We start from the raw sequence: 25,439 nt of genomic DNA on the forward strand, positions 1-25,439 counted from the left end.
AACTTTGCACATTCAGAGACAAATTGTTCCCCCTCAAACTGAGTCAGGTTAGATGGAGTCTGTGAACGTAGATTTTTACATATCTACATCCAAAAACTCTTTGCTACAATTGGATTGAGTGTATTGATGTAAACACATTTTAACCTTATTTTAATTAATCAAGGCGTTCTTTTTTTTGAGAAAGAGATTATCCAAATAACTGTGGAGCTACAATTGTTAAGAAAATTACTTCTGAGTCACTCTGGATTTTATTTAGGGACTAAAGATCAAAGCACATCACTCTTTTCTAATTACGTGTTAAACCATGTGTCCTCCTTCTACTTCACAATTCAACTTTTTCAAGGCATATTTTTTGGTTCAGAACAATATTAGAGCAAATGTTCTTTTTAAAACCTGATCAACATTAATTATGTTGCTTCTCACTGTGGTGAGTGTGTGAGTGAGTTTTTATGTCCAGACAGCAAGGACACGACTCACTGGACCGGACTGGACAGCAGCGTTCCCTTCGGGCAAAGCAGACTCTGGGGGAAAGAAAACAACTCTTGAAACAAATGTGACATGACAAACACATTTGTCAGTTGACAAACACTGTGCAGAATCCCATGATAACTTATGTCTAATGTCCTCCAGTTCTTATTTGGTCGCTAATAATAAAAGCTGTCAGTCATATGCATGGTAAAATAATGTAGTCATGATTCTGCAGTAGAAGAACCAGGAGGTACAAAATGAAAAAAACTGTTGATTGCTGCGATAGATGTTGAATAATTTCTACAGGGAGCTCAGGAGACGATGATCTGTGGTGGGATTCAGTAAGTTGCCATAGTAACCAAAATGCTGCAGACCTCTTGACTTGTAAATCCACTCCACCAGATGGCAACAAAAATTCATAAATTCACCTGGATTTTTTTCCTCGTTTCGTTCTCTAGTGACATGGCACTGCAGAAGTCGTGTTAATGCATGTCAACTTTTCAGTAAATTGATTAATACCTATGTTTTGTTGCTTTTTTTTAATCTTCAGCTTTTCACTTATTGAATTGCACCTATCAGATGATCACACATGCTATGTTAAACTGAAAATATAGGAATTTTTTATTTGGATTTTCAGCCAGAAATATCAACGAATTAAAGAATGTAATTAATCGTGAATTGTGGGAATCTATGTCTATTACCTGAAGTTGCATCTGTGGTGGATGACATTTTGTTCCCTTGCAGGATCTCTGATCATTTCAGATCCCTGGATATTAATTGGAAACATGCTGTACCTATGGCACTATTCATGCAGAAGGTGCCACTGGATTGCACATTTATTAGAGATAAATAATCAGATCTAAAATAGTTTCAAATGATAAAACGTAATGAATTGTAAAATTTTCCACTGCTACATTTAGTGTTATTTTACCTGTGTGTTACAACTGTAGGTAATAGTGTTATGAAAAATCTCCGGTCGAGTTTTGCTATGATTGAATGCTTCCCATAATATTTAAATATATTTATCAGAGACTCTTGTTACTTAACTTCATTAAAGGATTCAAGTGCTCGTCTTGTGCTGTGCTCTTCAGCAGATGGTCAGCACTGTGTCCCCCCCCTACCCCTACATAGGACACGACTTGTTTCATGTAGAGCAGCAGCTTGGCAGACAGCTGGGAGGAGTCTAGACGGAAGCCTTTCAGCTGGAACTTCAAAACCCAACACTGACTTTGCTCGGAGCTCCTCTGTACCTCTTATAGGCTTTGGGCCGGGTCAGTCAGCTTGTTAAGATGGGGGAAAAAAAATATCAGTACCATCTGGATGTTTGACAAATGCCTCTTGCAGAACAGATTGTATCTGTTGGGAGTAGCTTGCTGATGTTTGCTGAAAGACTGCTGACATTTTATGAGATAAACATGGCAGCTTTTTGAGAGCAGCTGTAGTACCATTGAATTCTCTGCAGTGTTAATGTTCCTGCTGTCCCAGTCAGGCATCTGCAGTGCTATCAACCTTCTGTGGACAGGTCTCATAAGAGTTGGCAGAGATTGAGCCTTGAGTCATAAAGATAATCAAGGTATCATAAGAGAGAAAAAGACAATAGAAATATGCATGATTACTTTGATGAATCTGGGATGAATAATACATTCTGGCTCAAATTCCCTTATTTACTGAGGGAAATAGTAAATAACACCTTTTTTATATACAGTATATATATATACTGTATATATATATGTACATATATATATTTTTTTTTTCTGTTTTTAGTTCTGGCTGAACTTTTGTTGTATATTTGACCTTTTTGAATAGCTTTCGTTTTTAATTAGTTGGATTCCGCAGGACTGAATGTTGGGGCTTTGAGAAGGTTATTCCAGGATCCTAAAGCCCTACTTTATGTGTTTCAAAACCAGTTCATTTTTCTTAGACATTTTTTTCCTTGGTTCAAGTTTGCTAAACACAGTGTTAAAATGAAGAATCCGGCCTTGCAGAAGAGATGCATTATTAAAAGAATTTTTTTTTTTACTAGGATGGCTGGGAGTTTGTTTTAGCTCTCCTAAACTGAAGATTTAAAATACTTAAATATCTTAATTTTGGTTCAGATTTCAAGAGGAAAAGTCACACTTCTTCAGTATTATACCTATCAGTGTTATTGCTAATATTGCCTGTTTTTTTGTTTTGTTTTTTTCAATTAGAACCTCAGCAAACTACGTATAAAAATTACTTAAAGCTCTGTCTTAGTGTGGAACAATGACACTGTTTGTGAGTTCAGGGACTGACCTATGCTGTGAAGGAAGAGAAAGCTGAACTGTTAGTGAATCAATTTAAAGCTGTTTTTGTATTGATTTATGTTATCTATGTTTGGAATTAAAATGTGTTTGATGATGCTAAACATGGTATAAAAGATAAGAATGGAAGAAATATGTAGAGAGTAACATATTTTTTCACAGCATGGTATTGCAGTAAAAGTATAATGTTAAAGAAATAAGCATCTCATTGGTGATTTTGTTGAAAACATTTTATTTTTCAACATGGATTTTTTTTCTGAATAAATGTACTTGAAATAAAGTTTGATTTTTATGGTTTGCAACTGCAATTGGAGATGCATTTATTTTAAGTCTCTTTACAAATCTTCATCAAATGTGCAAATAAACTTAGATATATTGGTCTAAATGTTCCCTTTACAAAAACATTAATGGTAGCACACATCAAGACACAAAGCAGCTATTGCAAAGGAAGCTTTATTGCCAGTGACATAAAGAGTCCACACATTATTGTTTTTTCCAGATGTGGGTTTTTACAGCTTAACACTGCTTCTCAAAGTTGCTGCCTCAGTTCCAGTATCAATCTGCAGCCAGAAGTATCACTTCAACACGAAGGCCAAATGACAAAGCTCAGATGTATTTAGTTTCCAAACTGAGGCCAAACAACGTAGCCGTCACCGACTTGTGTCTCTCTGCTGGTCAATGTCATGGCATATTTCCTAATAAACGGAACAACACGTCCATAAAGCCTCAGGCATGGCTTTCTACAGGGATACACTCACAGATAAAACAATGGCACTTATCACAGCTTAGAAAAAGAACTGCACGCAAAGCTCGCTGAAAAGATTCTTGTTTTTTTACAGTTTGGTTTTTTTTCACCATTTAGGATATTGGATAAATGAGATGGCCTTCTGAAGTAAACCACTGTACAACAGCACATAAAGACAGTAGAACAAAGAGCCACTTAGTAAAAAGAACTATTCAGGGTGTGGGTGATTATCGCTTTTTGAAAAATATTTAAATGGAAGATCTGATTTCATGTATACATTTGTATCTCAATAAATGTAAATATAATCAAGAGTCTGATTTATTCAGTAATTCATTCCAACAGTGCAGTATTTTTTTATATATTCCTTTTATCCCCAGAAACATTTTACTTCAGATTTAACTATAGGTGATTGTTCTTGATTTCACTGACTCCAGCTGCAGACTTCACCTTGTGAGTTTTCCCCAATCTCTTACATGACCTTCTCAACAAACTCGATGGCTCCAGTTATCATTGTTGCTTGCACCAAATGTTTTCCTTCCACTCAACTTTCATTCAATATGTTGGTATTTAGCAGTCTTTGAACAGACAGCTTATTTAGCAATGACCATTTGTGGCTTACTGGACAATTCAGCCTTCTCTACCATGATTCTGTAGGCTGTAAAATAACAGTAACATAGCATATCAGGTTATATTCTATTTTTTGGAGTAGATTCCTTCATATCTTAAGCCATGAAAATTTGAGTGAATGAAGTATGCATTGATAATATGTGAGTTTGTGTTTTCAATCGAATTAAAGAAAAATAAATGTAATTTCTGACAATATTCTAACATACTGAGATGCACCTGTCAGCATACTGAATCGAAACAAATAAGCTTTCATATTGCACTTTCCATCAACTCCCAGCAATGGCAGTAATCTGAGCACAGCAGTGCCAGATAAGGCGACACTAGACCTCAGAACAATGACTGTTTCGATAAAAAGGCCTCCTCAAAAGCTTTTATAAAGTGAATGGTAGAAGCGAGACTTTATATTTAACATTTTTCGGATGACACACATCACACATAACACATTTTGATTATCAGAAATAATTTTTGCCTCCAAACAACAGAAACAGAGCTTTGATACTTAATCAGATCTGAAACAAGGGGTTTAGAAAGGACAACTATCAGATTGTACCACCGTTAGTCCATTAATCTGCACTGCCCACAAGCAGGGTTAACGGTCCTCTTATTCTTATTTACACTGTTAGTTTCTGGAATGCAAAGACTAACACTAAATACTATATTCTTTGGTTCAAAATTCTACAATTATAGTGAAGTTCTGTGTTTAGAATCTTTCTACATTATAAAATATTCAATAGACCTTTAGTTTTTATTACATGGGCATCAATTTATATTCTACCACTAAATAATCTAATTTCTAGAGACAGCACTCTATGAGGAAATATTGATTTGAATAAAATAAAAATACTGCATGAATCTCTTAATATGTATCTGTTGTTACATACACATTCACAATGTAGAATCACAGGAAACACAGCTTAGTTATACACAGCGATTTAACAGCCATGTTAGATAAACATCCCACATCATCAGACGTTTAAGACTTGCACCCGTCTTTGTGTCAGTCATGCAAACAAATAAAAATAAATATCTATCAGTATAAGTACAAAAATATTCACCACTACAACCATACACACACATTTATCTTATACATATTAAGATATACAAGTTCAAACTCCATGGTTACCCACAGTTTGAATAATAACTAGAGGGACACACCAAATTATGTAAAATGAACTGAAGACACAGTGTTAGGGGGAAATAAAAGCTTCATAGCCAGGTTAGAAAGTTAGCACAGAGCAGCACTGAACTCAGTGTAGGCACAATTTTCATTTTATATTATCAACAACAGGCTCAAAGAAAATAAGAAAACACACGGCTGCTGAAACACAAGTGGCCTATACAAGCACACAAACCAACAGGTGGACAGGTAGACAGTACATGTTGACACTGCATAGAGTTAAGAAAAAACACAGGCCAGGCCAGCTCGCAGTTGTACCGAGAGCTCACACCAACCAGATCTGGTTCTAGCTGCCAGCATTCACCAACACGTCTGCACAGCTAGGGGGCACACCGCCATCCATCCAGACGCTGAGAACTTTTCCCTCTGCAGGTCTCAGTTGGCCTGGACTGGTTTTGGACCCACTGCAACGCCATTACAGTCGAGAATGTACTGCAGGCAACCTTGAGGTGGACGCCCAGCACCGTTCTTAGTGAGTTCGCCAGTAATCTCTCCTTTCTGGCCAGTTCCCTGTATCACGTTTAAAAAATTAAAAAATAGATACATTAGTATCAACAGATCACTTAAAGGTGATTAGCTCAAGAACAGAAAACAAACAAACAAACAAAACATGCTCCGTTCAGTGTATTTTCATACCTGGGATGGTTGTATAGTTGTGGGTCTCTGGGGAGCATTAGGTTCTCTCTCAGCTGACTGGTTCATTTTTGCCAGCACCAAGTCAGCAATGAGCTGCCGGTCTTCAGCCTGGTGTTCTCCAACCAGCGGCATGGAGGAACCAACCACCTGCCCCACATTGGAGATGGTTAAGCCAGAGGAATATCACAGAACAGTGTGATACAATTATTAAAGCAGTAAATGGCAGAATTGAATAATGCACTTATTTATTATTCACATGTTTTTGGAAGAAGATCCTGGGCTGCATATACGTAGTTCTGCTCAAAAGTTTACATATGCTAATTATTGGTACAAAGCCTTTTTTACAGGGACCAATTAGGTATATTCATTTCATAGAATTTGAAAACCAGGAGTCTGTGTCATGAAATCAACCAGTTTAATTAAAAGAAATTTTGAAATCTGTGCACACAATAGTTGGAGGTTTTAATGGGACTATATTTATTTAACTAAACAGTTAGGTATCTTCCGAAAGAATAATCCATTTGGAAGTTTCAGGTCTCAATTTGATATCCATTTATGTCAGAGTTTTACCTCTGTGATATAATCTTTGCCATCTTTCCCATGGATAGCTTTAACTGCACAAATGTCCAAACCCCCAAAGATCTCACAGCAGGTGTCCACCCATAGCTTGTACCTAAGCACAATCAAAATATTATTCAGAAGCACTGGGAGAAAAATAAGACAATGTGCTCCAATTATCAGCAGAAGAGATTGTCAGACATTCAAAAGAATATGTTTTTTTAAATTAAGAAACTAAGCACATTTTATGACATAATTCAGCTTTAATATTTGATACAATAATAGGAATGAATTACCTGTCAGTCATGGCGACCTGCTCAAGCATTGCAGAGCCTGTGTTTGTCTTCCAGTTTCCAGATATAGATGTTCTCCTGATGAATGTACAACACAAATAAAAAATAAAGATTAGTTTTGTTCGGTTTGATGAGGAGTAACAACAGCTTAGTTATACCTACATGTAAGCTTTGTAGTCAGCACCAATCTTCTGGATTCTGATGTCATACTTGGAATCAATAAGAGGCTCTGTGGTGGTGTAGGTCTGAGTGAGAGCCACCACACTGGCTATGTCCTGGAACTTACTGTGGTTGTCTACTTTCACCTGTACATACAAAATGTCAAGTAAAAAAGATGTCTCTCATACTCTTATGCAATAAGGTGATCCTGTGATCTTCCTTTATTCACATTAACGAAGGCTTAAATGAAAAAAGCAAGTGCAGTGCCTTGCAAAAGTAGTCATACTCGGGCTTGATCTGCAGAAATCCACTGCTCTGTTTGGAAAACTTGTTTACAGGACTGGTTTTAGTCGCTCCTCAAACCTGAACTCTAATGAAGGGTGGCAAGAAGAAAGCCACTCTTATAGAAAGTCATAGGAAGTCCGATTTGTAGTATGTGTCAAGCCACATGGGGCGTACAGCATGACGAGTCTGGACAGATGAAATCAAAACGGAACCTTTTGGCCCACATGCAAAACATGTTAGTGGTAGCATCATACTGTTTTCTGTAGGGTCGGGGAAACTGGTCAAAAACTAATATGTGCAAGATGGAGGGAGGTAAATAATGGGGGAAGCATAAAGGAAAACCTGTGGGAATGTAAAAAAGACTTGAGACTGGGGTGGAAGTTCACCTTTCAGCAGGATGAGACCAAACTTACTGACAGAACTGTAAAGGAGTCCTTTAGAGCCAAGATTATCCAAGTCTAGTCCTCTAAAGCTACTATTCTGCAACTTTTGAGTGCATCCATTTGTCAACACAACTGACACAAATGGATGAATTCCCTTGTCTGCATGACCTTCAGCTTGATAGGCATGGCAACGAGCCATTCATTTCATTCAGGCGTATTGAAGAAGGAATATAACTTTTACAAATAAATCTAAAAGTTGCAGAATAGCTCTTGAGTACTGGGCACTGCTGCTTCAGATCAAACCATATTTATGTGTTAGAATGATCTAGTCAGATCTGAAAAGCTAAGAGAGATACCAAACCAATGTGATCTGTTACTTCAATGAAAGGTGACTATACCAAGTACTGACTTATGAGGGCTGAAAACCAAGTCACAGTTACAATTTTGAAAAACAATCCAGTGTATCATTTTTGTTTTTGATTAACAGCTGTGCACTACTTTTTATTGGTCTATTACAGGAAATACTTATAAAATACATTTAAAAGAATTTTGTTTTTGGATTGACTTTTCCAAATAACTTCAGCAGATATGAATACTTTTGCAAGGCAGCGTATGTGTACAAGGATTAAAGCAAAAACAAGTGACACGTCACTATACCTTTCCCATCCCAGAGTGAGCGTGTCCAATCTTTACAACAACAGGAAATGAGGGCATGCTCACCTAATTAAAAAAGACATTTACTTGTTTAATAATTGTTGAAGTTTTGTATTATTATATCACTGTCACAAGTAAAACAAGTTTGCATCTAGTAGGATGCTCACCATCTCCTTATAGTTGGGATAAAAGGTCTGTTCAATGAGGGGGAACTTCTCAGGTCCCAACTTCCTGTAGGTGTTGATTAGCTGAGCAAACTGGATGTGCACACAAGTAATTAATTTGGTAAAAAATTAGGAAAGGAAATTTATAAAAACTCTTAAAAAATGCAACCATGCAGCCCAGAATGCAGAATAGATTTTTAACTCCAATACGTCGCCTCAGCACTTACTGCCCACGGCTTGTCGCAGAGGTTATAGATGGATTCCAAGGAGTTAATGCTTGGAACACCCCCATACTGCAGACCGATGATCAGGTTGCGAAAATCTTCATTCTGGGTCATACTGAAGGCATGCTGGCGAATGAGAACAAAGTCTGGCTTGAAGGACCTGGAGAATGGAATAGCAATAGAAATGTAAACAAAGCTGTGCCAAGGGATAATAGCAATGTGGGTGAGTCAGTCTGTGGGTGGACACAGAACAGTCAAAACAAAGAGTTTCAGTTGCACACTAGATTCATTTGGAGTTTGTTTGTCTGACCTGACAACCTTGGTGCCATTTCTGAGGACTTGCATGTTTACGCTGCATGTACCGCTGGCTTGGGCAACAACGTTCAACTCACTGAATTCAGCCTAAACGCAGAAAAGGGGAGAATGTAACACAGGGAGAATAAATTTAATCCTCTTTCTGGTGCATAAGCACATGAAATGAATCTAAGTGTCTTCATTAAACATACCTGTTCCACTTTGATATCATAATCCCCGTGAACCTTCTTTCCTTTCAATAATTTTGCCCTGGTGGAGAAGAAAAAGCATTTTTTTTATTAAACAACAGAACTACAGGTGTCCAGTAAATGCCAGATCCAGTGTGAACATATCACTCGATTATGTTGACTTTGCAACAAGCAGAAAAGTGAGTCATTGCTGAATAAATGGCAATCTGCTGAGTGAACCAAAGAAGAAAGAAAAACCCTTCTGTGCTTTTCTCAAACTGCTGAAACACAGAAATGCTCACACTTTCTCACTTCATTCTGACAACCAATAAACATGAATTTACTAAAAAACACTTGAAAACAGGAACTTTCATACGTAGTCTTTTTCACATTGTGTCAGCTCATAAACTACATAATTTATCATTATTTTAAAACTCCAGTCCTTGAATAACAGTGTCTTGCAACTTTTAGATCTACAACACTCTTGAATCAATCAAATTGTTGAACTTTGTCCTCACCATTCAGTCAAGTTCTACAGAACCTTGCTCACAGCCAAATGATATTTTCAGATATATTTAAGAAAAGTGATGTCTCACCGACTCTGAAGTTTAGCTCCTATGTGATAAAACAACACCAAATGGAGAATAACTGTGAAAGGAATATGACTGATGGCTCTAAGAAATTTTAATATGAAAAAGTCTGAATATTGCGGCAGCCTCCCAGAAGCAACACTATGCAAAAACAACCCTTCGCTGCAAATACAGCTACAACCCCTTTGGAGTATGTCTCTACAGAACACTTTAAACACTTTAGATTTTCAATTGGATTTTGGTCTCGACTTTGACAGTGCCATTCAGACCTATGAATGTGCTTTGATCTCATTCTCATGTCACTTAGGTTGTATGTTTCCAGTTGTTGTCCTCCTTCCTAGTCTCAAGTCTTTTGCAGCCAATGACAGATTGTTCTTTCAGGACTGCTCTGGATTTAGCTCCATCCATCTTCCCGACCTCGAGGTTGCATTTTTCTCCTCCAGAGTTTCCTTGAACCTCAGTTGGACCTCATTTACTTCTATGGGTTTAATAAGTGTCTTCTCAAAGCAATTGTCTGCACTGGATTTAATCAAGGTATAAAGGGGCTTTATGTAAATCCATGTTACGATTTTCTGACTTCATTTGTGAAAAATATGAAAACCTCTTCACAATCACATGCCACTTTGTGCTAGTCTGTCAAACAACAGCCTAATAAAATAGAGTGACGTTTGTGGTTTTCACATTCTAAACATGTAAAAGTTAAATCAGGCTTATACAAATAAAAAAAACTTGTGACATTTCATCTGAATTCAAGATGCCAGAAAATTATTGAACTTTGCCTCACTCATAATTTAGCGCTTGTGAATTCAAGAGATTGCTCAGTAATGACAGAATTTGATTTATTTTAACATATGTAAGTCACCTTTGAAAGCATCTCAATTCCAATGAATTTCACTGCATTTCATTTACAAGTGTTGTGATAAATTAATATGCAGAGGGAAAACCTAACAACATACGTTTTGATAAAAGAAATGGCCGATATGTAACCAAATAAGGGGTTTTCTACAAAACCGTCTTTCCCATGAATTTCCTCGAGTTGCCATGGAGAATCCTTTATTTTGGCATGTTTTTTCTACAGCTCAGCCTTTAAACTAACAGCATATACTGCAGTGGTACATTTTGTACTATGTGTGGTGACAGCTCAACCCAGAAGAAATCTGATAAACATACATACTTTGCAATGCTGTCTTTACAGTTTTTTTCAATATACTTTAAAATCGCTTCCATCCTTTTCCTCATTAGTCTATGCCGTTCTTCTGTCACATTTCCTGCTGCTGCTGCTTGTTTGTCAAGGAAAAACAACTGAATAATTCTGTCACAGCCCAATTAGGGCATGGGAAGGAAAATAGATATTAAAATATGAATTACAGCTCCCGCACATGAAAAGCTGAAAAGCATCAACGCTTGTAATTCAACATACAGTGAGAAAAACATGAGCAGCGACCAGAAAAGGGCCACAAAGAAAACAAGCATACGATTTCCTCCCTGCTATCTAAATAGTAATCTTTCCCAGCATGAGGCTGAGTAAGACGGTGTAGCATATGGTGATTTTTGTTTTTTTTTCATTTCAGTATCGCGGCGCAAAAGACAACTAACAGCATACTAATCAGAGGTAGCACATTCAACGATCCTTTAGTGCATGGATTAATATGCAGAAAGGTTTATCAGTTCCCCACAAGAGCTAGGTCCTCCGATTTTGGAAGGACTTTGATTTAAGCTGTTAATGTTACTCCATATTTGAAACGATCAGGCACAGTTGCATCTAAATATTAACACTGACTGTATAAAAAGACAAATAGCATTTTTCCCTCACTGTCTGACATTAAGTCAGAATAAGCCTGTTTTAGGCTACTTAGGTTTACCAAATTTATTTGTTTTCTAATTCCAGAATAATTGGAGCGTTTTTAAATTTTTAGATTCAGAAGTTTATATACATTTATTTAATGTTTGGCAGAATAACCTTACAAAGAGGACAACCTGGAATAAACATTTTAGATATCTTTTCACAAGCTTCTCAATTTGAGATTTGAAATAGAATAGATATACAATAAATACATTATTGCATATCCAACTAAAAACGTTTAATCTAACTTAATGCTACACAGTGAGAAAAATGAGTTTTGTGTCTGTTTTATATGGAATATTCAAACATCTGGTGTTAGATGCATCTAGCAAGCTCGGTTATCTTAAGAAATGAGACGATATAAAAAAGTAAATCAATAAATTAGTCTCTTCAATTTTTCTCAAAATTAATCTGGAAAAACAATTCTCTTGATTAAATATTTCACACGGTACTGTGGCAGAATCTTTCATTCAGATGATTCACCCGAGACCTAGGCAAGCAGTAGACCTTGCTGAATTTTAATGTCTAATTACTTTGCCTGTTCCACTCTCACTTCCCCCTTGTGTTTGCATAAGATTATGCTCCTAGTACAGGGCACATTTCTGCTGATATTCAGTTGGAAAGGTGAAATTTATAGATCAGAACATTTGATAAATCACAAGAATCTGTCAATATCTGTACTTTAAATGACAACATATTGAATTGCAATGAGCAAGACAGGGCTTCACAGCCATCAGTCTCATAAGTTACAGTGTTTCATCTGCTGCTCTTGTCATAGGAGTAATTTATAACACAGTATTCCTGGAACTATCCAAACCTGTCTGGCTGACTGGTAGCCTCATCTAAAGCATTAGACATTGGCTGGATGACAGAATGTTTCTACATGGCAGCAAACCCATTTCATGTATTTTTCTGAACCTTGCTTATGTAAAATGTATTGCATAACAAACTCACAGTTAAAGACACATCTATTTAGGTAGTTTGTATTTTCTAATTTATTTTGAGTCTGCCATCAGTATGATCTTACATTTTTATCATTTGCCCAGTGTTTGCTGCAAAATTATTACACAAGATGTCAATAAAAATGACACATCTTAATACAAGTTTCAGGTACTTACTTCAAAAATAGTTTGTTTTTTTTAAATATACAGTACATTCAGGGGTCGAAAATGTATTTTTTATGTTCAGCTCTTAGTTCTTTAAAGACATTGAGTTGTTGGGTGGTTTTCCCTTTTGACTTCCTTTTCCTATTCATAGAGGCCCTAAGTGTCTGGAGATTAACCAATGACTGATCCAACTCTATTGATCTACTTATTAATGCTGTATTTATCATCTACTGACCACATGTTGTTGTCTCACCAGCAAAGTACAACATAAGAAAACATTCCGGTCAAGATACCTTGTTGGGGAAAAAAAATCCTAAAAGGAATAAATTCAAGAAATACTATTATGTCTTTAGTACATTATTCAATGTTTCTATTTCTTTTTCCATACAAACTCTGTAACTTCTTTAATGAATACCATATGTTTTCTTAAATTCTCCTGCCTAAACAAATATTGGCACTGTGTTCAATATTTGTTATAACTACATTAGTAATTTACTGTTTCTGTCAATTTGACCAAATTTAACCAACTGTTCCCATCAACTTACAATACTTTACTATAATTTCCTTAATTCCTGAACCTTGAATATACCTTTCTCTGAAAGTATAGGAAGCAAGCAGGGTCCTTTTGGTTTTAATTTCTGGCAGGACACACAAAAACGCCAAAGTACAGCTAGTCGCATAGTGAGTTAAAGATCATAAATCCCAGACTCAAGATGTGCAACAACACTGAGAACATGAGGAGCCTGCCAAAACCACAAGAAAATAAAGAGCTGTTTCATCCTCCCAGGGCTTGCCAACAGCTCAGTACTTTAGAAAACTTTCAGTCCTGCCAACAGGAGCACTAAAATACTAAACTGGTTGTCTTTTTAAGCATCAGTAATCTTCTAATGTTAATCCCTTTTAGCTGTATTTGCTGTTGTTTTCTTTTCGTACTCAAAGGATACTATTTCAAACTGTTTCGTTACATTATCTAAACAGTGTAGGAATAACACATTTTTCTGCCATGTTGAATCAGAACCACTGGGTGAAAGGTCTTGTAAAAACAACCCAAAGAAGCCAAACCAAGTCAAACACCTCCGCATAGTGCTACTGAGCTGTCATTAAAAATAGATGCAGCTCTCAGACAGAGGAAGCCCTGTAAATTAATTATTTTAGCACATCTCCTACGTGACTGTGCATTTGATGCACATTAAGGAAGATAAATGCTATGAGCACCAGAGACTGGTACAATAAGAACAAAAACAATGTCAGAGCAACAAACTGCTCACAGAAACTGGTTCAGAGCAGATCTGGATAAAAACCAACAGTGAGAATGAGGTCACACAGAAATCTCACTTGACATAATGTACATCAGTTTGCGTACTGATGTGAGTACATTTGAGCACCACAATGTGAGCCTTCCTTCTTCACAAAAAAATAACATCTTTTTTTTAAGCAATAAAGAACATATGAATACACATGGCTGACATCCATCCTGCAGATAAGAGTCTGAACTAATCATTGCAGATTAATGTTTCCTACATCATCATGTCATTATTTCCTCACTACTAGTGTACTCATCTACCAGCAGGAATATCGATATCCTGCTGAAGTAGTCTTTAGAAAATGGGTACAATGTGGTCAAAAGGGATCATGAACATGGTGAACACCAATCCTCAGGGTTTGGCATTTGAAAAATGCTCATTTGGGACTAAGAGAATCAAAGCATGCCAAGAAAATAATCCCAAACAATTACACCACCACAGATTTAAACTGTGGAAATAGAGCAGGATGGATTTATTTATGCTGTTTATGCCAAATCTCAGCACTAACATCTAAATGTTGCAGCTGAATTCAAGACTAATAGAAACAGACAAACTTTTCCCAATCTGTTATGGTCTTGTTTTAGCAAGCCTTTGTGAATTACACCCGGTATGGTTTCAAGCTGCTGCAGTCCATTTGAACCAAATATGGCATTCAATCAGCTACTGTTGCCTTTCTATCATGTTGCCCATACTCATCTGAACTCTGACATAAGGCATTATTCATCTACTCAATTGTCACTCACAATATAGTTTCTCTATTTCTGGCCATAATTGTGAATGTAAGGGATTGGTGCATGCAAAAACCTCAGCAGAAAGCATCATTTCATGGCCAAAGTCCATTAAATCTTTTTCCCCATTTTTATGATCCATTTTAACTTTACAAAAAATCATCTTCACCACATCTTATGCATTGAGTTCCTGCAATGTGATTGGTTGAGGATTAGAGTCAAACTTTATGTCTCAGTAAGTCTTCTGTTTTTTATCTAAATTAAACTGCAATGAGGCAAATACTTCAGCACACACATTCAAGAGGAAAAATCCTCTCTGAGCCTATACAAATGAAGAGTCATCGTGAAAGGATTCAATTACCATGTATTAAAATTGCATAGTAATACTACTACATACTACTAGAAGAAATATACTCACTTTATTGATTTTGAGTCCATCAAGCCGACAGTGATGTTTGTTTATCCTATATCTGAGCAAGATCCTCCTGGACTCTGAACACCATTAGGCTTAAATAATTAAGGTTCCCCCAGCTTCTTCATATTAGTGGCATGAAGGTCTGCTCTTGGAGCAGGACATGAAACTGATACAACAACGATCTAATATTCGTTCTGCTTCCTTCTATTTTACACTGCTGCTGTCCAGTAAATCAGGGGTTGCAATATCTTACATTTAGCTTCTCCTTTAATTGTGCAATGCATGTATGACATGCAATTGGTGAGCAGGGGGGGAAACCCCATTGATTGAGGGAAAACACTGCAGTGCTTTGAAGGGAACAAGAGGAAAAAAAAAGGTACTTCTTTTTAGGTTCAGCACAACCTGTGGCACAGCAGCTTTAACATATGTGTAGCATGCCATGTTACAAAGTGATGACATCATTAAAATGCCACATTTAACACCAGAAAATGATGTATGAGAAGAGACAAATGCAACAAAATAGTAAAACAAATAGATGAAGAAGGAAAACTGGAATCCTCCATCTTGGTGTTATGTCATTACAGGACCATTCCTCAAAGCCAGAATATTCTGGCTCAATAATTAGTGGCAGCAACTGAACACCAGCAGGTGACAATAACCGTTAATATTTACTGTGCATTTGACAGAAATGCTGTTATAGTAGTTTCTAATCTTTACAAAAGTACATGATACCCAAGAGAGAGATAAAAAAGAAAACTGACACTAAGGATGGAGCAACAATAACTCACAAAAATAGCTCACAATAAACTAATTAGAAATGGAAACGTATTGTCTTACCACTCCTGCTGGGGTTCATCGATCACAAGCAGAATCTTAAACTTCTTGGGTGTCGTGACTTGGGTCTGCTCCACGAGCCCTGCTGAGGCAGCTGTCTGCTTTACAACATTTGTGATGGAGCTGAAGAAACCAGCGCTGGTCGACTGAGACGTCTGAGGCTTCCTCTCAGGAGCAGGGGAAACGGCTGGAGGTGTCGGCCCGCTTGTTGGAGACTTGGCAGGGGTGGAGGAAGCAGGTGGAGGAGGCTGAGCAGGGTCAGGCCTCTGAAGGTCTGTCATGTAGCCGTTGGGCAGGTTGGAAATGAAGGTGCTGTCCGAGAGACGCCGCCGCAGGTAATTCATGGCTGGAGAGGAGAAAACAAGAGGTGGGTGTGGAAATTTATCCTGCAGGGTTCTCCTGGCTGTGAGTGTGTAGCGGATGGAGGCTGGGGTCTCTGTACAAACTCCTAATGAATGTAGTACCTCCCAGCTTTGCAGAGCATCCTCCAAGCTCTCCCTCACTGGCAGTGACGCTACAGCTTCCAGCAGCCAATCCCCTCACCCTGTGCTTTCCTCAAGCATAGCACATGATGCTCGACTGTGCCTTCCTCCCGTTGTCCTCTCTCCTCTCTCTCTCTCTCAGTGGCATGCCTGATTTCCCTACCCCTCCCCCATTTTCTGCTTTACAGACATCATCCTTTTCAGAACCACAGCATGAAAAATTGAGGGGTTTCCAGTGGAGGTGCAAGGGGTATCCGAGTTATACATCACAATGGCTTTACACCTCCTACCCATGTTTGGTAGGATTCTCTGCCCACTGTCTATGAAGAGCATTTCTGTCAGCCACAAATTCTAAAATGGCTGTTTGGACCTGTGGGCAGCACTGAAATGGGAGGAAGCATCAGCAGCAGTCCCTTGAGGCACAAATGCATCCAGTAAACAATCTCTGGTGTGGGTTATCAAACCCTAAAGCTACTATTTTTGTTGTAAATATATTTGCATTCACAAATGCATGCACAAGTAAATTGTAGAATGAAGTATAATGAGAGATATGGATGTATGGAAAATGGTTGGGAAGGAATTCACTTAATCAATAGCTTGTGGTGTCCAGAGATCAAAACAAATATAAGTAAAGGCCAACATAGTTAGTCTCTGACAAGGACACTCAAGAGCAGTTAAAATAAAAAAACAAAACAATAAATATACTTTTCTTACTACTTACATTTTAATCACCCAGATTAATATAAAATATTTATAGTTTGAAATTAATATTTTCACCTGACTCTCATTGTGTTTTTCATTTCAAGAGAGTGATCGTCAGTCTAAAAAGGAACTTAGACTCAATATATAATATAGTTGAATTACACACAAAATCTTGTTTTAAAGCCTTTATTTATGTTAAGTATGCAAAAGACAAAGGTGTTCATATTCAGGTGTTTTTTAGATACACTCTACTTTAGGCTGCAGTTGCCTCAGAATACATCTTGTTTTAACTTGTACTTTGTATTTTTCGGTGATGTTATAATTGCTATTATTACATACACATGCTGTGAGTTCCTGTGGTTTCAAGGTTTTATTCTTTTTTCTCTTTCTGAGGGTGTAGAAGCAGATTTTTAAGTTGTTGACTTGCATTTTCTTTCGCTACTCTACTCCTATCTCCTCCTGCCATTTAAGCATTTCCTACCACTTTTGTAAATATAAAGTGTATAAATATAGACTTTTGTATATAAATGTATATAAATATATAAATGCCGAGATATTTTGGGTTTGACAGTAAGTAGAGAGGTCTCTTTAGTTTGCAAATATTGCAGATCCCAGGAATACCAAAAGGTGTTGCTGTGAGTTTACTGTGTGTGAGAGGGACACCAACTGGTTGTTTTACAGTAGTGCAAATTGAAGTCAAATTGAAGTATTATCCAGTTTATATGCCAGAAAGATCCATAGGACAGTAGAGTGTGATCCAACACAGGCTCAAGTGGTGACTGAGCATCTGTATTTTAAAATCCCAGCCTACAGTGTTTAAGCTATTATCCTATTTGTTGAATTTACTGTCATAAACAACATTTTTTTTGTTTTTTTCTCAGCTAATCAATGTTTTCGTAACTTATAAATATACTTCAGCTTGTCGAATCACATGATTGTGATTCAGGTGCGTTCATAAACATGTCTCGTCTCTACGCCTGGGTGGGTCTTTTGTTTTGGGGCTCCGCCTCCTGTGATGGGAAAGTACGCGAAGCACAGTACAAACTATGGTTTTGTTGTTGTAAGACCAAGATTATCGATTGAGTAAGTATCATTAGAAGCTTGCCGTTATCCTTTTTGACATTACGTTTGTTGAGTCAAACAAAGTAGATTGTCGCTAACGGGTCGTTCAGTCGTAGTTTTTAGCTGAATGTTAACTTTTTGAGCCAACTGAGTTTGCGACTGTGCTAACATTAGTTTTGTGTGACTTGAGCTAAAGTTAGCCATTTCCTTCGTTGACTCGTGTAATTACGCTTACAATATTTGTAGTTTTTTGACATTTTCTTGAACAATTACTTTAACTTTGTTTCGGGATACAGCTATTGATATGAAGTGTTAAAATAAACCAATTAGAGCTAAGTAATGTTTTAGCTGCTAGCTTAGTGGTTTGCGGTTGGTTAGCTGTCATGCTAGTCGTGGGTGTTTGAGTCTGTTACGACATACAATTTGCCAATGGAATATTACTCTTTAATAAATTACTTTTCTTTAATGTATTTTGACTTCAAGCGTGTTCTAACATTCTTAACTTTTTTTTTTTAGGATATACTTTTGCGTTGTTGCCTTGGATAGAATAGCCTGCTAATGTCAACGTTAGCAACTAGCCTGTACATGTAAATGCTGTGCACTAGAATGGACCTGTTGAACTCTCAGTTCCTGGACAAGATGAACAATAACATTGGGAGACTGCACTACGACGGTAAAGTTGCCCTTTTATTTCTGTTTATATGACATTTTATTTCTGTTTATGTGACCTCGACTCTCTTGCTCTTATTGCGTTCCCCTATTGGCAAGTAGCAATCAATTGCTTTTAATTAAACAACCGCGTATTGGTGCGCGGTAATTAATTGCTGCAGGTGGTGTTCAAAGTTTCTTAATGATATGTAAGACGTTTTATAACCGGGAATGGTTATTATGGAATTTAGATTCAAATCTAAAAATATTTTATTGTTCCCGAAGGGAAATTAAATGTTGTTGTAACTCATGTTATTTCAAATTCTTCAGAGTTATTGTAGATAGTGATGGCTGTTGGCAGAAAAAATCTCTTGTAGCGTTCTGTATCACAGCGAATTTAAAGAAGCCTCTGACTGAAGATTCTCTGTTTTCCCAAGACAGTCTCATAAAGACTGGTTATCCATAATTTTCCTGACTTTATGAAGAATCACAAACAAAGCACATACATAGTTGCTTGGTCACTTTTGGTAAATACATAAAATGGCCCTAATTCTTGTTGTTCAAATATAACTAAGAAATATTCTAAACAGCTAAATTCATAATTGTCTTTGTTTGTAGTTATTTGAAAACAATTATCTCAATTGAAACTACGTCAGCAAAAACAAGTCTTTTAATACTGTAATTAATATAGGATGTAAGAAATAAATTAACTGCTGACCTTTTTCCACAGATGAATCCAGGATTCCCTCCCTGTCTACTGCTGTGTCAACCATAACTGGGCCTTCCCCACACTGCCCAAACAAACGGAAGTATGGGGACGAACAAATGGAAAACAGGCTCAACTGTGATGATGACCACATGACCAAAATGAGCAGAATGTTTGCTACTCACCTGTAAGTGCACTTAAGAGCAGACATCACAGAATTAAATTAAGTCTGCTGAAGTTTCTTACTTTTGATTTTGATTTGCATATAGAAGTTGTAAATCAGGGAAATTGTAAATCAGATTGAAGCATAAACGCTATGCAATAAACACATCCTCTAAAATGTCAAAACCCCATAGCAGTTTTGCAGCTTAGCTTAAAATTCCTACATTTATGTTAATGGAAGTGGAAATAAATTGAGGTAAAATTGAATCCTTTCAATATGGCCCTTTTCCTTTTTGTAATATCACTGCTTCTCTAATCCTCATATTACACCTTCTAATGTCAGCTCATAAATGTCAGGGAGATTCAGAAATATTTGCTGCTGACTCAGTTCACAACTGTACTTTTTGTTACATTTTAACTTCTGAAATGGGTGTTGGAGAAAGCCTGCTTCTTTTCAGAGTAACCTCTGCTTGCTCTATATTTTTATTATAAAAGTAAAACTGGTGAGCTGTAAATTGTCCGCAGAGATGCATCAGTGAGGTTGAGTTTTGATCTTCGTTTGTTTTTCTCAGCGCTCGTCCGTCTGCTGGAGACAACCGCAATGAGCACTGGAGCCTGAGCCACAGTCCTGTGGAGCGGCCTAACCCATATGCAACCATTTCTGGCTACGCTATAGACCAGCCGCTGGCTCTGACCAAAGACCACAGTGACACTGAAGTGTCGCGGCCTGTCATGAGTGGGGCCGCAGAACGGCAGCAGGTGCGTCCGTATCGACTGAAATGATCAGTAAATGGTATTGTATGAACTGTTATAGTCCTCTTGTTGATTGAAAAATACATTTCAATTTAGTTTTAACCAGTTTGTGGAACAAAGCTGTGAATGAAATTCTGGCATTAAATGATCATTTTTGGTGATCAGAGCAGAAAACTTCTGCATAAAAGAGATTGACATTCTTCTGCAAAATTATCACTTCACGTCTATTATAAATAATAGATGTTTGGAACCTTTATTCAAAATGTTTATGTTCACACTTTAAGCTTCAATTTTTGAGTATAGTAGTTTGGTGGTTTTTAAAGTTCCTTAGCAATCATAGATAGGGTTAGATCAAAAATATTAATACTCATCAAGGTCTCCTTTAGTTTGTTGTATGAAACTTATCAGATTTTTTCATTTTCCTGTTTCCCAGAATCGACCCTCGGTTATCACCTGTGCTCCAGCAAGTAACCGGAATTGTAACCTCTCACACTGCCACATGAATGGCTGCACTCCTCCCCCACCTGACAATCAGAGAAAGACCAATGGTAATCTTTGGGGTTTTTTTTGTATTTTGTACTTTATTCTCATAATCTTATTAAATTGGCTCATTTAAGCGAACCATTATTTTTGAGACACCAGTGTTGCCAGTCCACATTTTTCCCCTTAAGTGGTAAAAAATAAAAATATTCATACGCATTGGACAGCAAAGTTCTGAGATTTTTCAGTGCAGAAAACCTCATCCTGCTTTGCCTTCAAGTTTCAGTAGAATATTTACATGAAATTAGTTATAGGGTGGACATGAAGACTTGCTGTCTAAATCCACTGATGTTTCTCTGAAAGTTCAAATTATCTCTTAAAATTAGCAGAAATGATGACAGGATCTTTTATAACTTAGCCAAAGTTTAGTTTCCCACCTAAATTATATTGTTTCACATTAGTTGAATTAATTTACATTTAAAACTAATTAAGTTAACTTTTTTGTTGACTTGAAAATATTTTCAAGTAACTATTTTAAAATTACATCTTATGGCTAATTCCTCAATTACTTTTTTTTTTTTTTACTTTGTAATTGAAGTTCTTGTTAATAATCTCGATCTGTCTTTGTCCTTGTTTTTCCAAAATGTTATTTTTAGCTAAGACCGTATGCGATCCTGTCATTGAGGAACACTTCCGCCGCAGTCTTGGGGAAAACTACAAAGAAGCCGAGGCTGTGTCCAATTCAGTTTCTATCACGGGTTCTGTTGATGATCACTTTGCGAAGGCGCTGGGAGATGCCTGGCTTCAGATACAGGCCAGAGGTAGCAGCCACCAGACTTCAGAGGACGACCCATAATATGGTGGGGGGAAGGATTGAAAGGGATCATTTTATTATTTTCACTTCTTGCCAAGAATCAACTTCTCTTAACCAAGAACAGTGTAAGACGTGTGGTGCTCACATAGGTGGTTCCTCTTTGGACCTCAAGGTCAATCTCGTAGAACACTCGGCTCAGTTTTGCCACTTAAAATTGGTCATTTTCACCCACAAAGAAGGAATTAAATTTTGAGTCATTTGATAGTTGTGGGAAAATTATTAATCACACTGTAAGTTTCTGAATATAGATTCCCAAAGTTGTCAGTTGTCGGCATGACAATAGGTTTTTCACCTACCTGTCATCTGATTTGATAGCCAAAGACCTTTCCAGCCTTTCTCCACCAGCCTGTAAGCCATATTATCTGTTCTTTCATTGCCACTCTAAGATCACACTGCTTTTCAATCAATATTACTTGAACATGACAGCTATGTCTCTTTTGCACTATTATGTTCTTAACCTCTGGTGTTACAGGTTACCTGTTGGAAGTAATGTGCAACAATGCGTTTTGAGATTTATATGAGAAGATTACTGCCTTGGCCTTGTTGCTTTCAGAAAACACTAGGTCAAACTGTCATTTTTATGATGGTGAACTGGACTTATCCACTGTTTAATAACCTTAATTTGCTTACGCATTCACTAAATCTGATTACATATTTCCACTAACATCAATTATAGTTGAACTTTAATTAGAAAGCATGATTCAAATAGCTGGTTTCTATTACAAACTTTATCCTTATTCTATGTATTTAGCCAGATTTTATTTTTATCTGTGATATTTTAGAAATAGTCACTGCTGGTACAGTTGTACTCTTTGTATTTTTTTGTATCTGGTTTTTATGACTCTACTTAGGTGCATAGCTTGGCATCCATCAACAAATCGCAGCCTCTGGCAAGGCTGTCTGCAGGTTTTACCAGCTGCATTATTGTTACTCTGCGGAGCTGGATGTTGTAGCTTAACACATGACTGAATACGGCTAAATCTCCTCCTCTGTATTATAGTTGATAAGCAGTGACTTTATTTATTCTCAACATGTTGGTTTTTATTGTGAAACTTTTGCTTTGGAAAGGATTCCTAAACTACTTCATTAACAAATAAGTTGATTTTCGGTTTGTTATTAATACAAGACAGAAGTAGCCTTAGTATTTAAGTTGCATTGAACATTAAACCAATGCTGCTGTTATTTAGTAGTCACACCAGTTGCTTAGCTGGTAATGTTACAATATTACCAGTTTGTGTTTTTTGTTTTCCCCTAAATCTAAGTAGCGTTCTATTGTTGCCAAATTTCTTATTTCATGAAGTAGGGCTTAATAGAGTGCCATATTTCCGATATAGTTGATGTTTAATTCCTAGATTCGAAAACGTATTGACTTTGAAAGGTCTTCCTACCTTCTCATATTTGGTTTTATTAAAATCAGAAATTTTAATGTCTTACAGTTTTAATTCAACTTTTCATGTCGTGTTGAAGGACAACCACAAACAAAAATGTTTAAATGGGATTTTACATGACAGGTGAACATGATGTTTGACATAATTATGATGTAGAGGAAGGATGATGCAAAATGTTAAACATTTTTTACAAATATGCCTCGTGCCTTCCTGATACTTTATAAAAGGTCTGGACTGGATCATTGTAACAATTGTACTTTGATCTAAATGTTTCCATTACATCAATGTTTGTGGTTCTAATGTGACAAATTTGGGGGATTATGATACTTTTTTTTTATGACACCACATGTGACGGTGTGACATTTTTGATAACATTATTTGATATTCTAAGGTTCTTTTTCTATTATTAACAGTTTAACACCCATGTTTTTATTAATATTGATTTTTTTTTTATAAACTATATAATCTTTTCTATTTTATTTTACACATACAGGACCATCATTGCGCGGTGCGGAATGATCAGTGTTTGGTTTCCTTTCGGCGTCATCTACTTACGCTGAAGTAGATGACGCTTCTACTGTGTAGAATGACACAATGCAGATTGTCTTCTTAAATTTTCCATTAATAAGTGCAGAAACAGTTTTCTGACATTGAGGCTTCCTTTGTGTAGACTTCTGTAACAGGTTGGAGTTTCAGCTTTCTGTATGTATTTGTAGAAGTGAGTGATTTATGGGATCTGCTTGTTTGACACAAGTAAAAGTTTCACTAATGTATTTGCCGGTTTTAGGCCTATATTTAATTTTTTTTAGTGTACCTGCATCTTTAAGACTGTATAAAGTTCTGGTTTTAGGAGTCATCCTGGTAGGAAAATATAAAGGGTTTTTCATCTTTATTTCTCTGGAAGAAAACACTTTTTGTACTTAAATATTTTCAAAATAAACTTATAATAGCTACATTTGCACATTTTTGTTGTCAGTTTTTCCTGCAATACTGTATATTTAAGAGAAAGCTGTCACATCAGTGCCTAATGGTATATACAGTTGAACTAAGTAAAGCATTTGGCTGGAGTTGCATTACAAAGTATCAGCATTTTTAGGTTATGACGGTGATTTGAATGTCCTTTCCAAACACACTTCTTTTCACATTGGATTTAAAATGCAGCAAACTACTCATTTTGTGTAAACAGAATGATGGTCTTGAGTGGAACTAGTTTTACGTGTAACATGCACTCAGTTTATGTAAAAAATCCCTGATTTGAGCAGAACATTGAGGACTATCTGAAATCCTGTAGTTCAGAGAAGTGGGTACAAATTTTTAATAATTGACTGTTGGCTTTATTATTTTTAAGCTTTTATGCCAATCTCAGGAGGAATCCTCAACTGTGGGTAAGAAGGAAGTCTGAACCTTAGCATCTACCATAGTAATCTTAGGTATAATAACTGAAAGGAGCAATGCTCTAATGTTTTAGGAGACATTTTGAAATTAGTTTTGATGCAGAGGTTTACATCTTGTTGCTTCAATAAATGCCTTGCTGTCTGCCTGGTGATCCTAAATTTTATCTGCTAGATTCTGCCCAGTTGGGTGAGTTTCATGCCAATCGGTTGCACGGCAATCTCTGACAAAAAAGTGGCATGGTTAATTTGGAGCATTTGCAGTGATGTTTCAAGAGCAAGTCAAACACAAACTGCTCTCACCTCGTGTCCCTACGGTCGTTATTTGAAAGTTTCTGCGACTCACAGATGTGCTTTTCCACAGCCTAACAGTCCTGTTGACAGGTCGGCTTCGTAACAACTGTTTATTTAATGTCTTTCTATTTTCTACTTAATGACCATGTGTGTGCAATACATTCTACAGCCAGGCTGGCTTATTCTCGACAAGCAGCTGCCATTTTCCCCTGGATGTCAGCTGCAGTCTCTCTGTTTGTTTGGTGCCATGGTAACTGACGATTACAAATCTGCAAGTGTGACGCGATGAAAATGTGATTAATATTCTGCTTTTTTTTTTTTTTTTTTGCAAATGGCACCTTTTTATGACTGTATGTAATTGAAATACTTTAACACTGGACAGCTGAGTACAGTACTATGGCTTTATGGGTTTTTCTCACTGACCAGCAGATGGCACTATTATGCTTCTCTTGAAGCGCTTTAAAACTCCTGAATCTCTGGAGACCAAACAAAGAGGATCATCATCCCCAGACAATTGGAATGGATGCTGCATATCTTTGA

At 36.9% G+C, this 25,439-nt stretch overlaps 2 protein-coding genes across 2 annotated transcripts; one reads left to right on the forward strand and one right to left on the reverse strand.

Moving 5' to 3' along the window:
- Window positions 1–3,187: 3,187 nt before the first annotated feature.
- On the reverse strand, window positions 3,188–16,543 carry syn2a (synapsin IIa). The gene is made up of 12 exons (XM_032563632.1): window positions 16,422–16,543; window positions 15,961–16,303; window positions 9,162–9,219; window positions 8,966–9,057; window positions 8,659–8,815; window positions 8,435–8,524; window positions 8,271–8,333; window positions 6,949–7,091; window positions 6,790–6,864; window positions 6,506–6,608; window positions 5,936–6,082; window positions 3,188–5,809 (listed from the first exon to the last, which is right to left on the reverse strand). The coding sequence occupies exons 2-12, from the start codon at window positions 16,299–16,301 to the stop codon at window positions 5,675–5,677; spliced, it is 1,404 nt and encodes a 467-aa protein (XP_032419523.1). The 5' UTR covers window positions 16,302–16,303; window positions 16,422–16,543; the 3' UTR covers window positions 3,188–5,674.
- A 1,562-nt stretch (window positions 16,544–18,105) lies between these two features.
- LOC116720440 (transcription cofactor vestigial-like protein 4) lies at window positions 18,106–24,169 on the forward strand. Its single transcript, XM_032563749.1, has 6 exons — window positions 18,106–18,224; window positions 18,720–18,876; window positions 19,582–19,744; window positions 20,292–20,478; window positions 20,906–21,020; window positions 21,609–24,169. Exons 2-6 carry the CDS (start codon window positions 18,795–18,797, stop codon window positions 21,806–21,808), a joined length of 747 nt encoding a protein of 248 aa, XP_032419640.1. The 5' UTR covers window positions 18,106–18,224; window positions 18,720–18,794; the 3' UTR covers window positions 21,809–24,169.
- The last annotated feature ends 1,270 nt before the right edge of the window (window positions 24,170–25,439 follow it).

This window comes from Xiphophorus hellerii, chromosome 1 (assembly GCF_003331165.1).
Source record: "Xiphophorus hellerii strain 12219 chromosome 1, Xiphophorus_hellerii-4.1, whole genome shotgun sequence".
Classification (NCBI taxonomy): domain Eukaryota; kingdom Metazoa; phylum Chordata; class Actinopteri; order Cyprinodontiformes; family Poeciliidae; genus Xiphophorus; species Xiphophorus hellerii.

Excerpts from the sequence above, each read along its gene's own strand:
- syn2a (XM_032563632.1), bottom strand. The coding sequence starts at position 16,301 with ATGAATTACCTGCGGCGGCGTCTCTCGGACAGCACCTTCATTTCCAAC. Across the intron at positions 6,865-6,948 it reads GCTGACTACAAAGCTTACAT|GAGAACATCTATATCTGGAA; the intron begins GTAGGTATAACT and ends TACATTCATCAG. Across the intron at positions 6,609-6,789 it reads CAGGTCGCCATGACTGACAG|GTACAAGCTATGGGTGGACA; the intron begins GTAATTCATTCC and ends GATTGTGCTTAG.
- LOC116720440 (XM_032563749.1), top strand. The coding sequence starts at position 18,795 with ATGCTGTGCACTAGAATGGACCTGTTGAACTCTCAGTTCCTGGACAAG. Across the intron at positions 20,479-20,905 it reads GGGCCGCAGAACGGCAGCAG|AATCGACCCTCGGTTATCAC; the intron begins GTGCGTCCGTAT and ends CCTGTTTCCCAG. Across the intron at positions 21,021-21,608 it reads CAATCAGAGAAAGACCAATG|CTAAGACCGTATGCGATCCT; the intron begins GTAATCTTTGGG and ends TGTTATTTTTAG.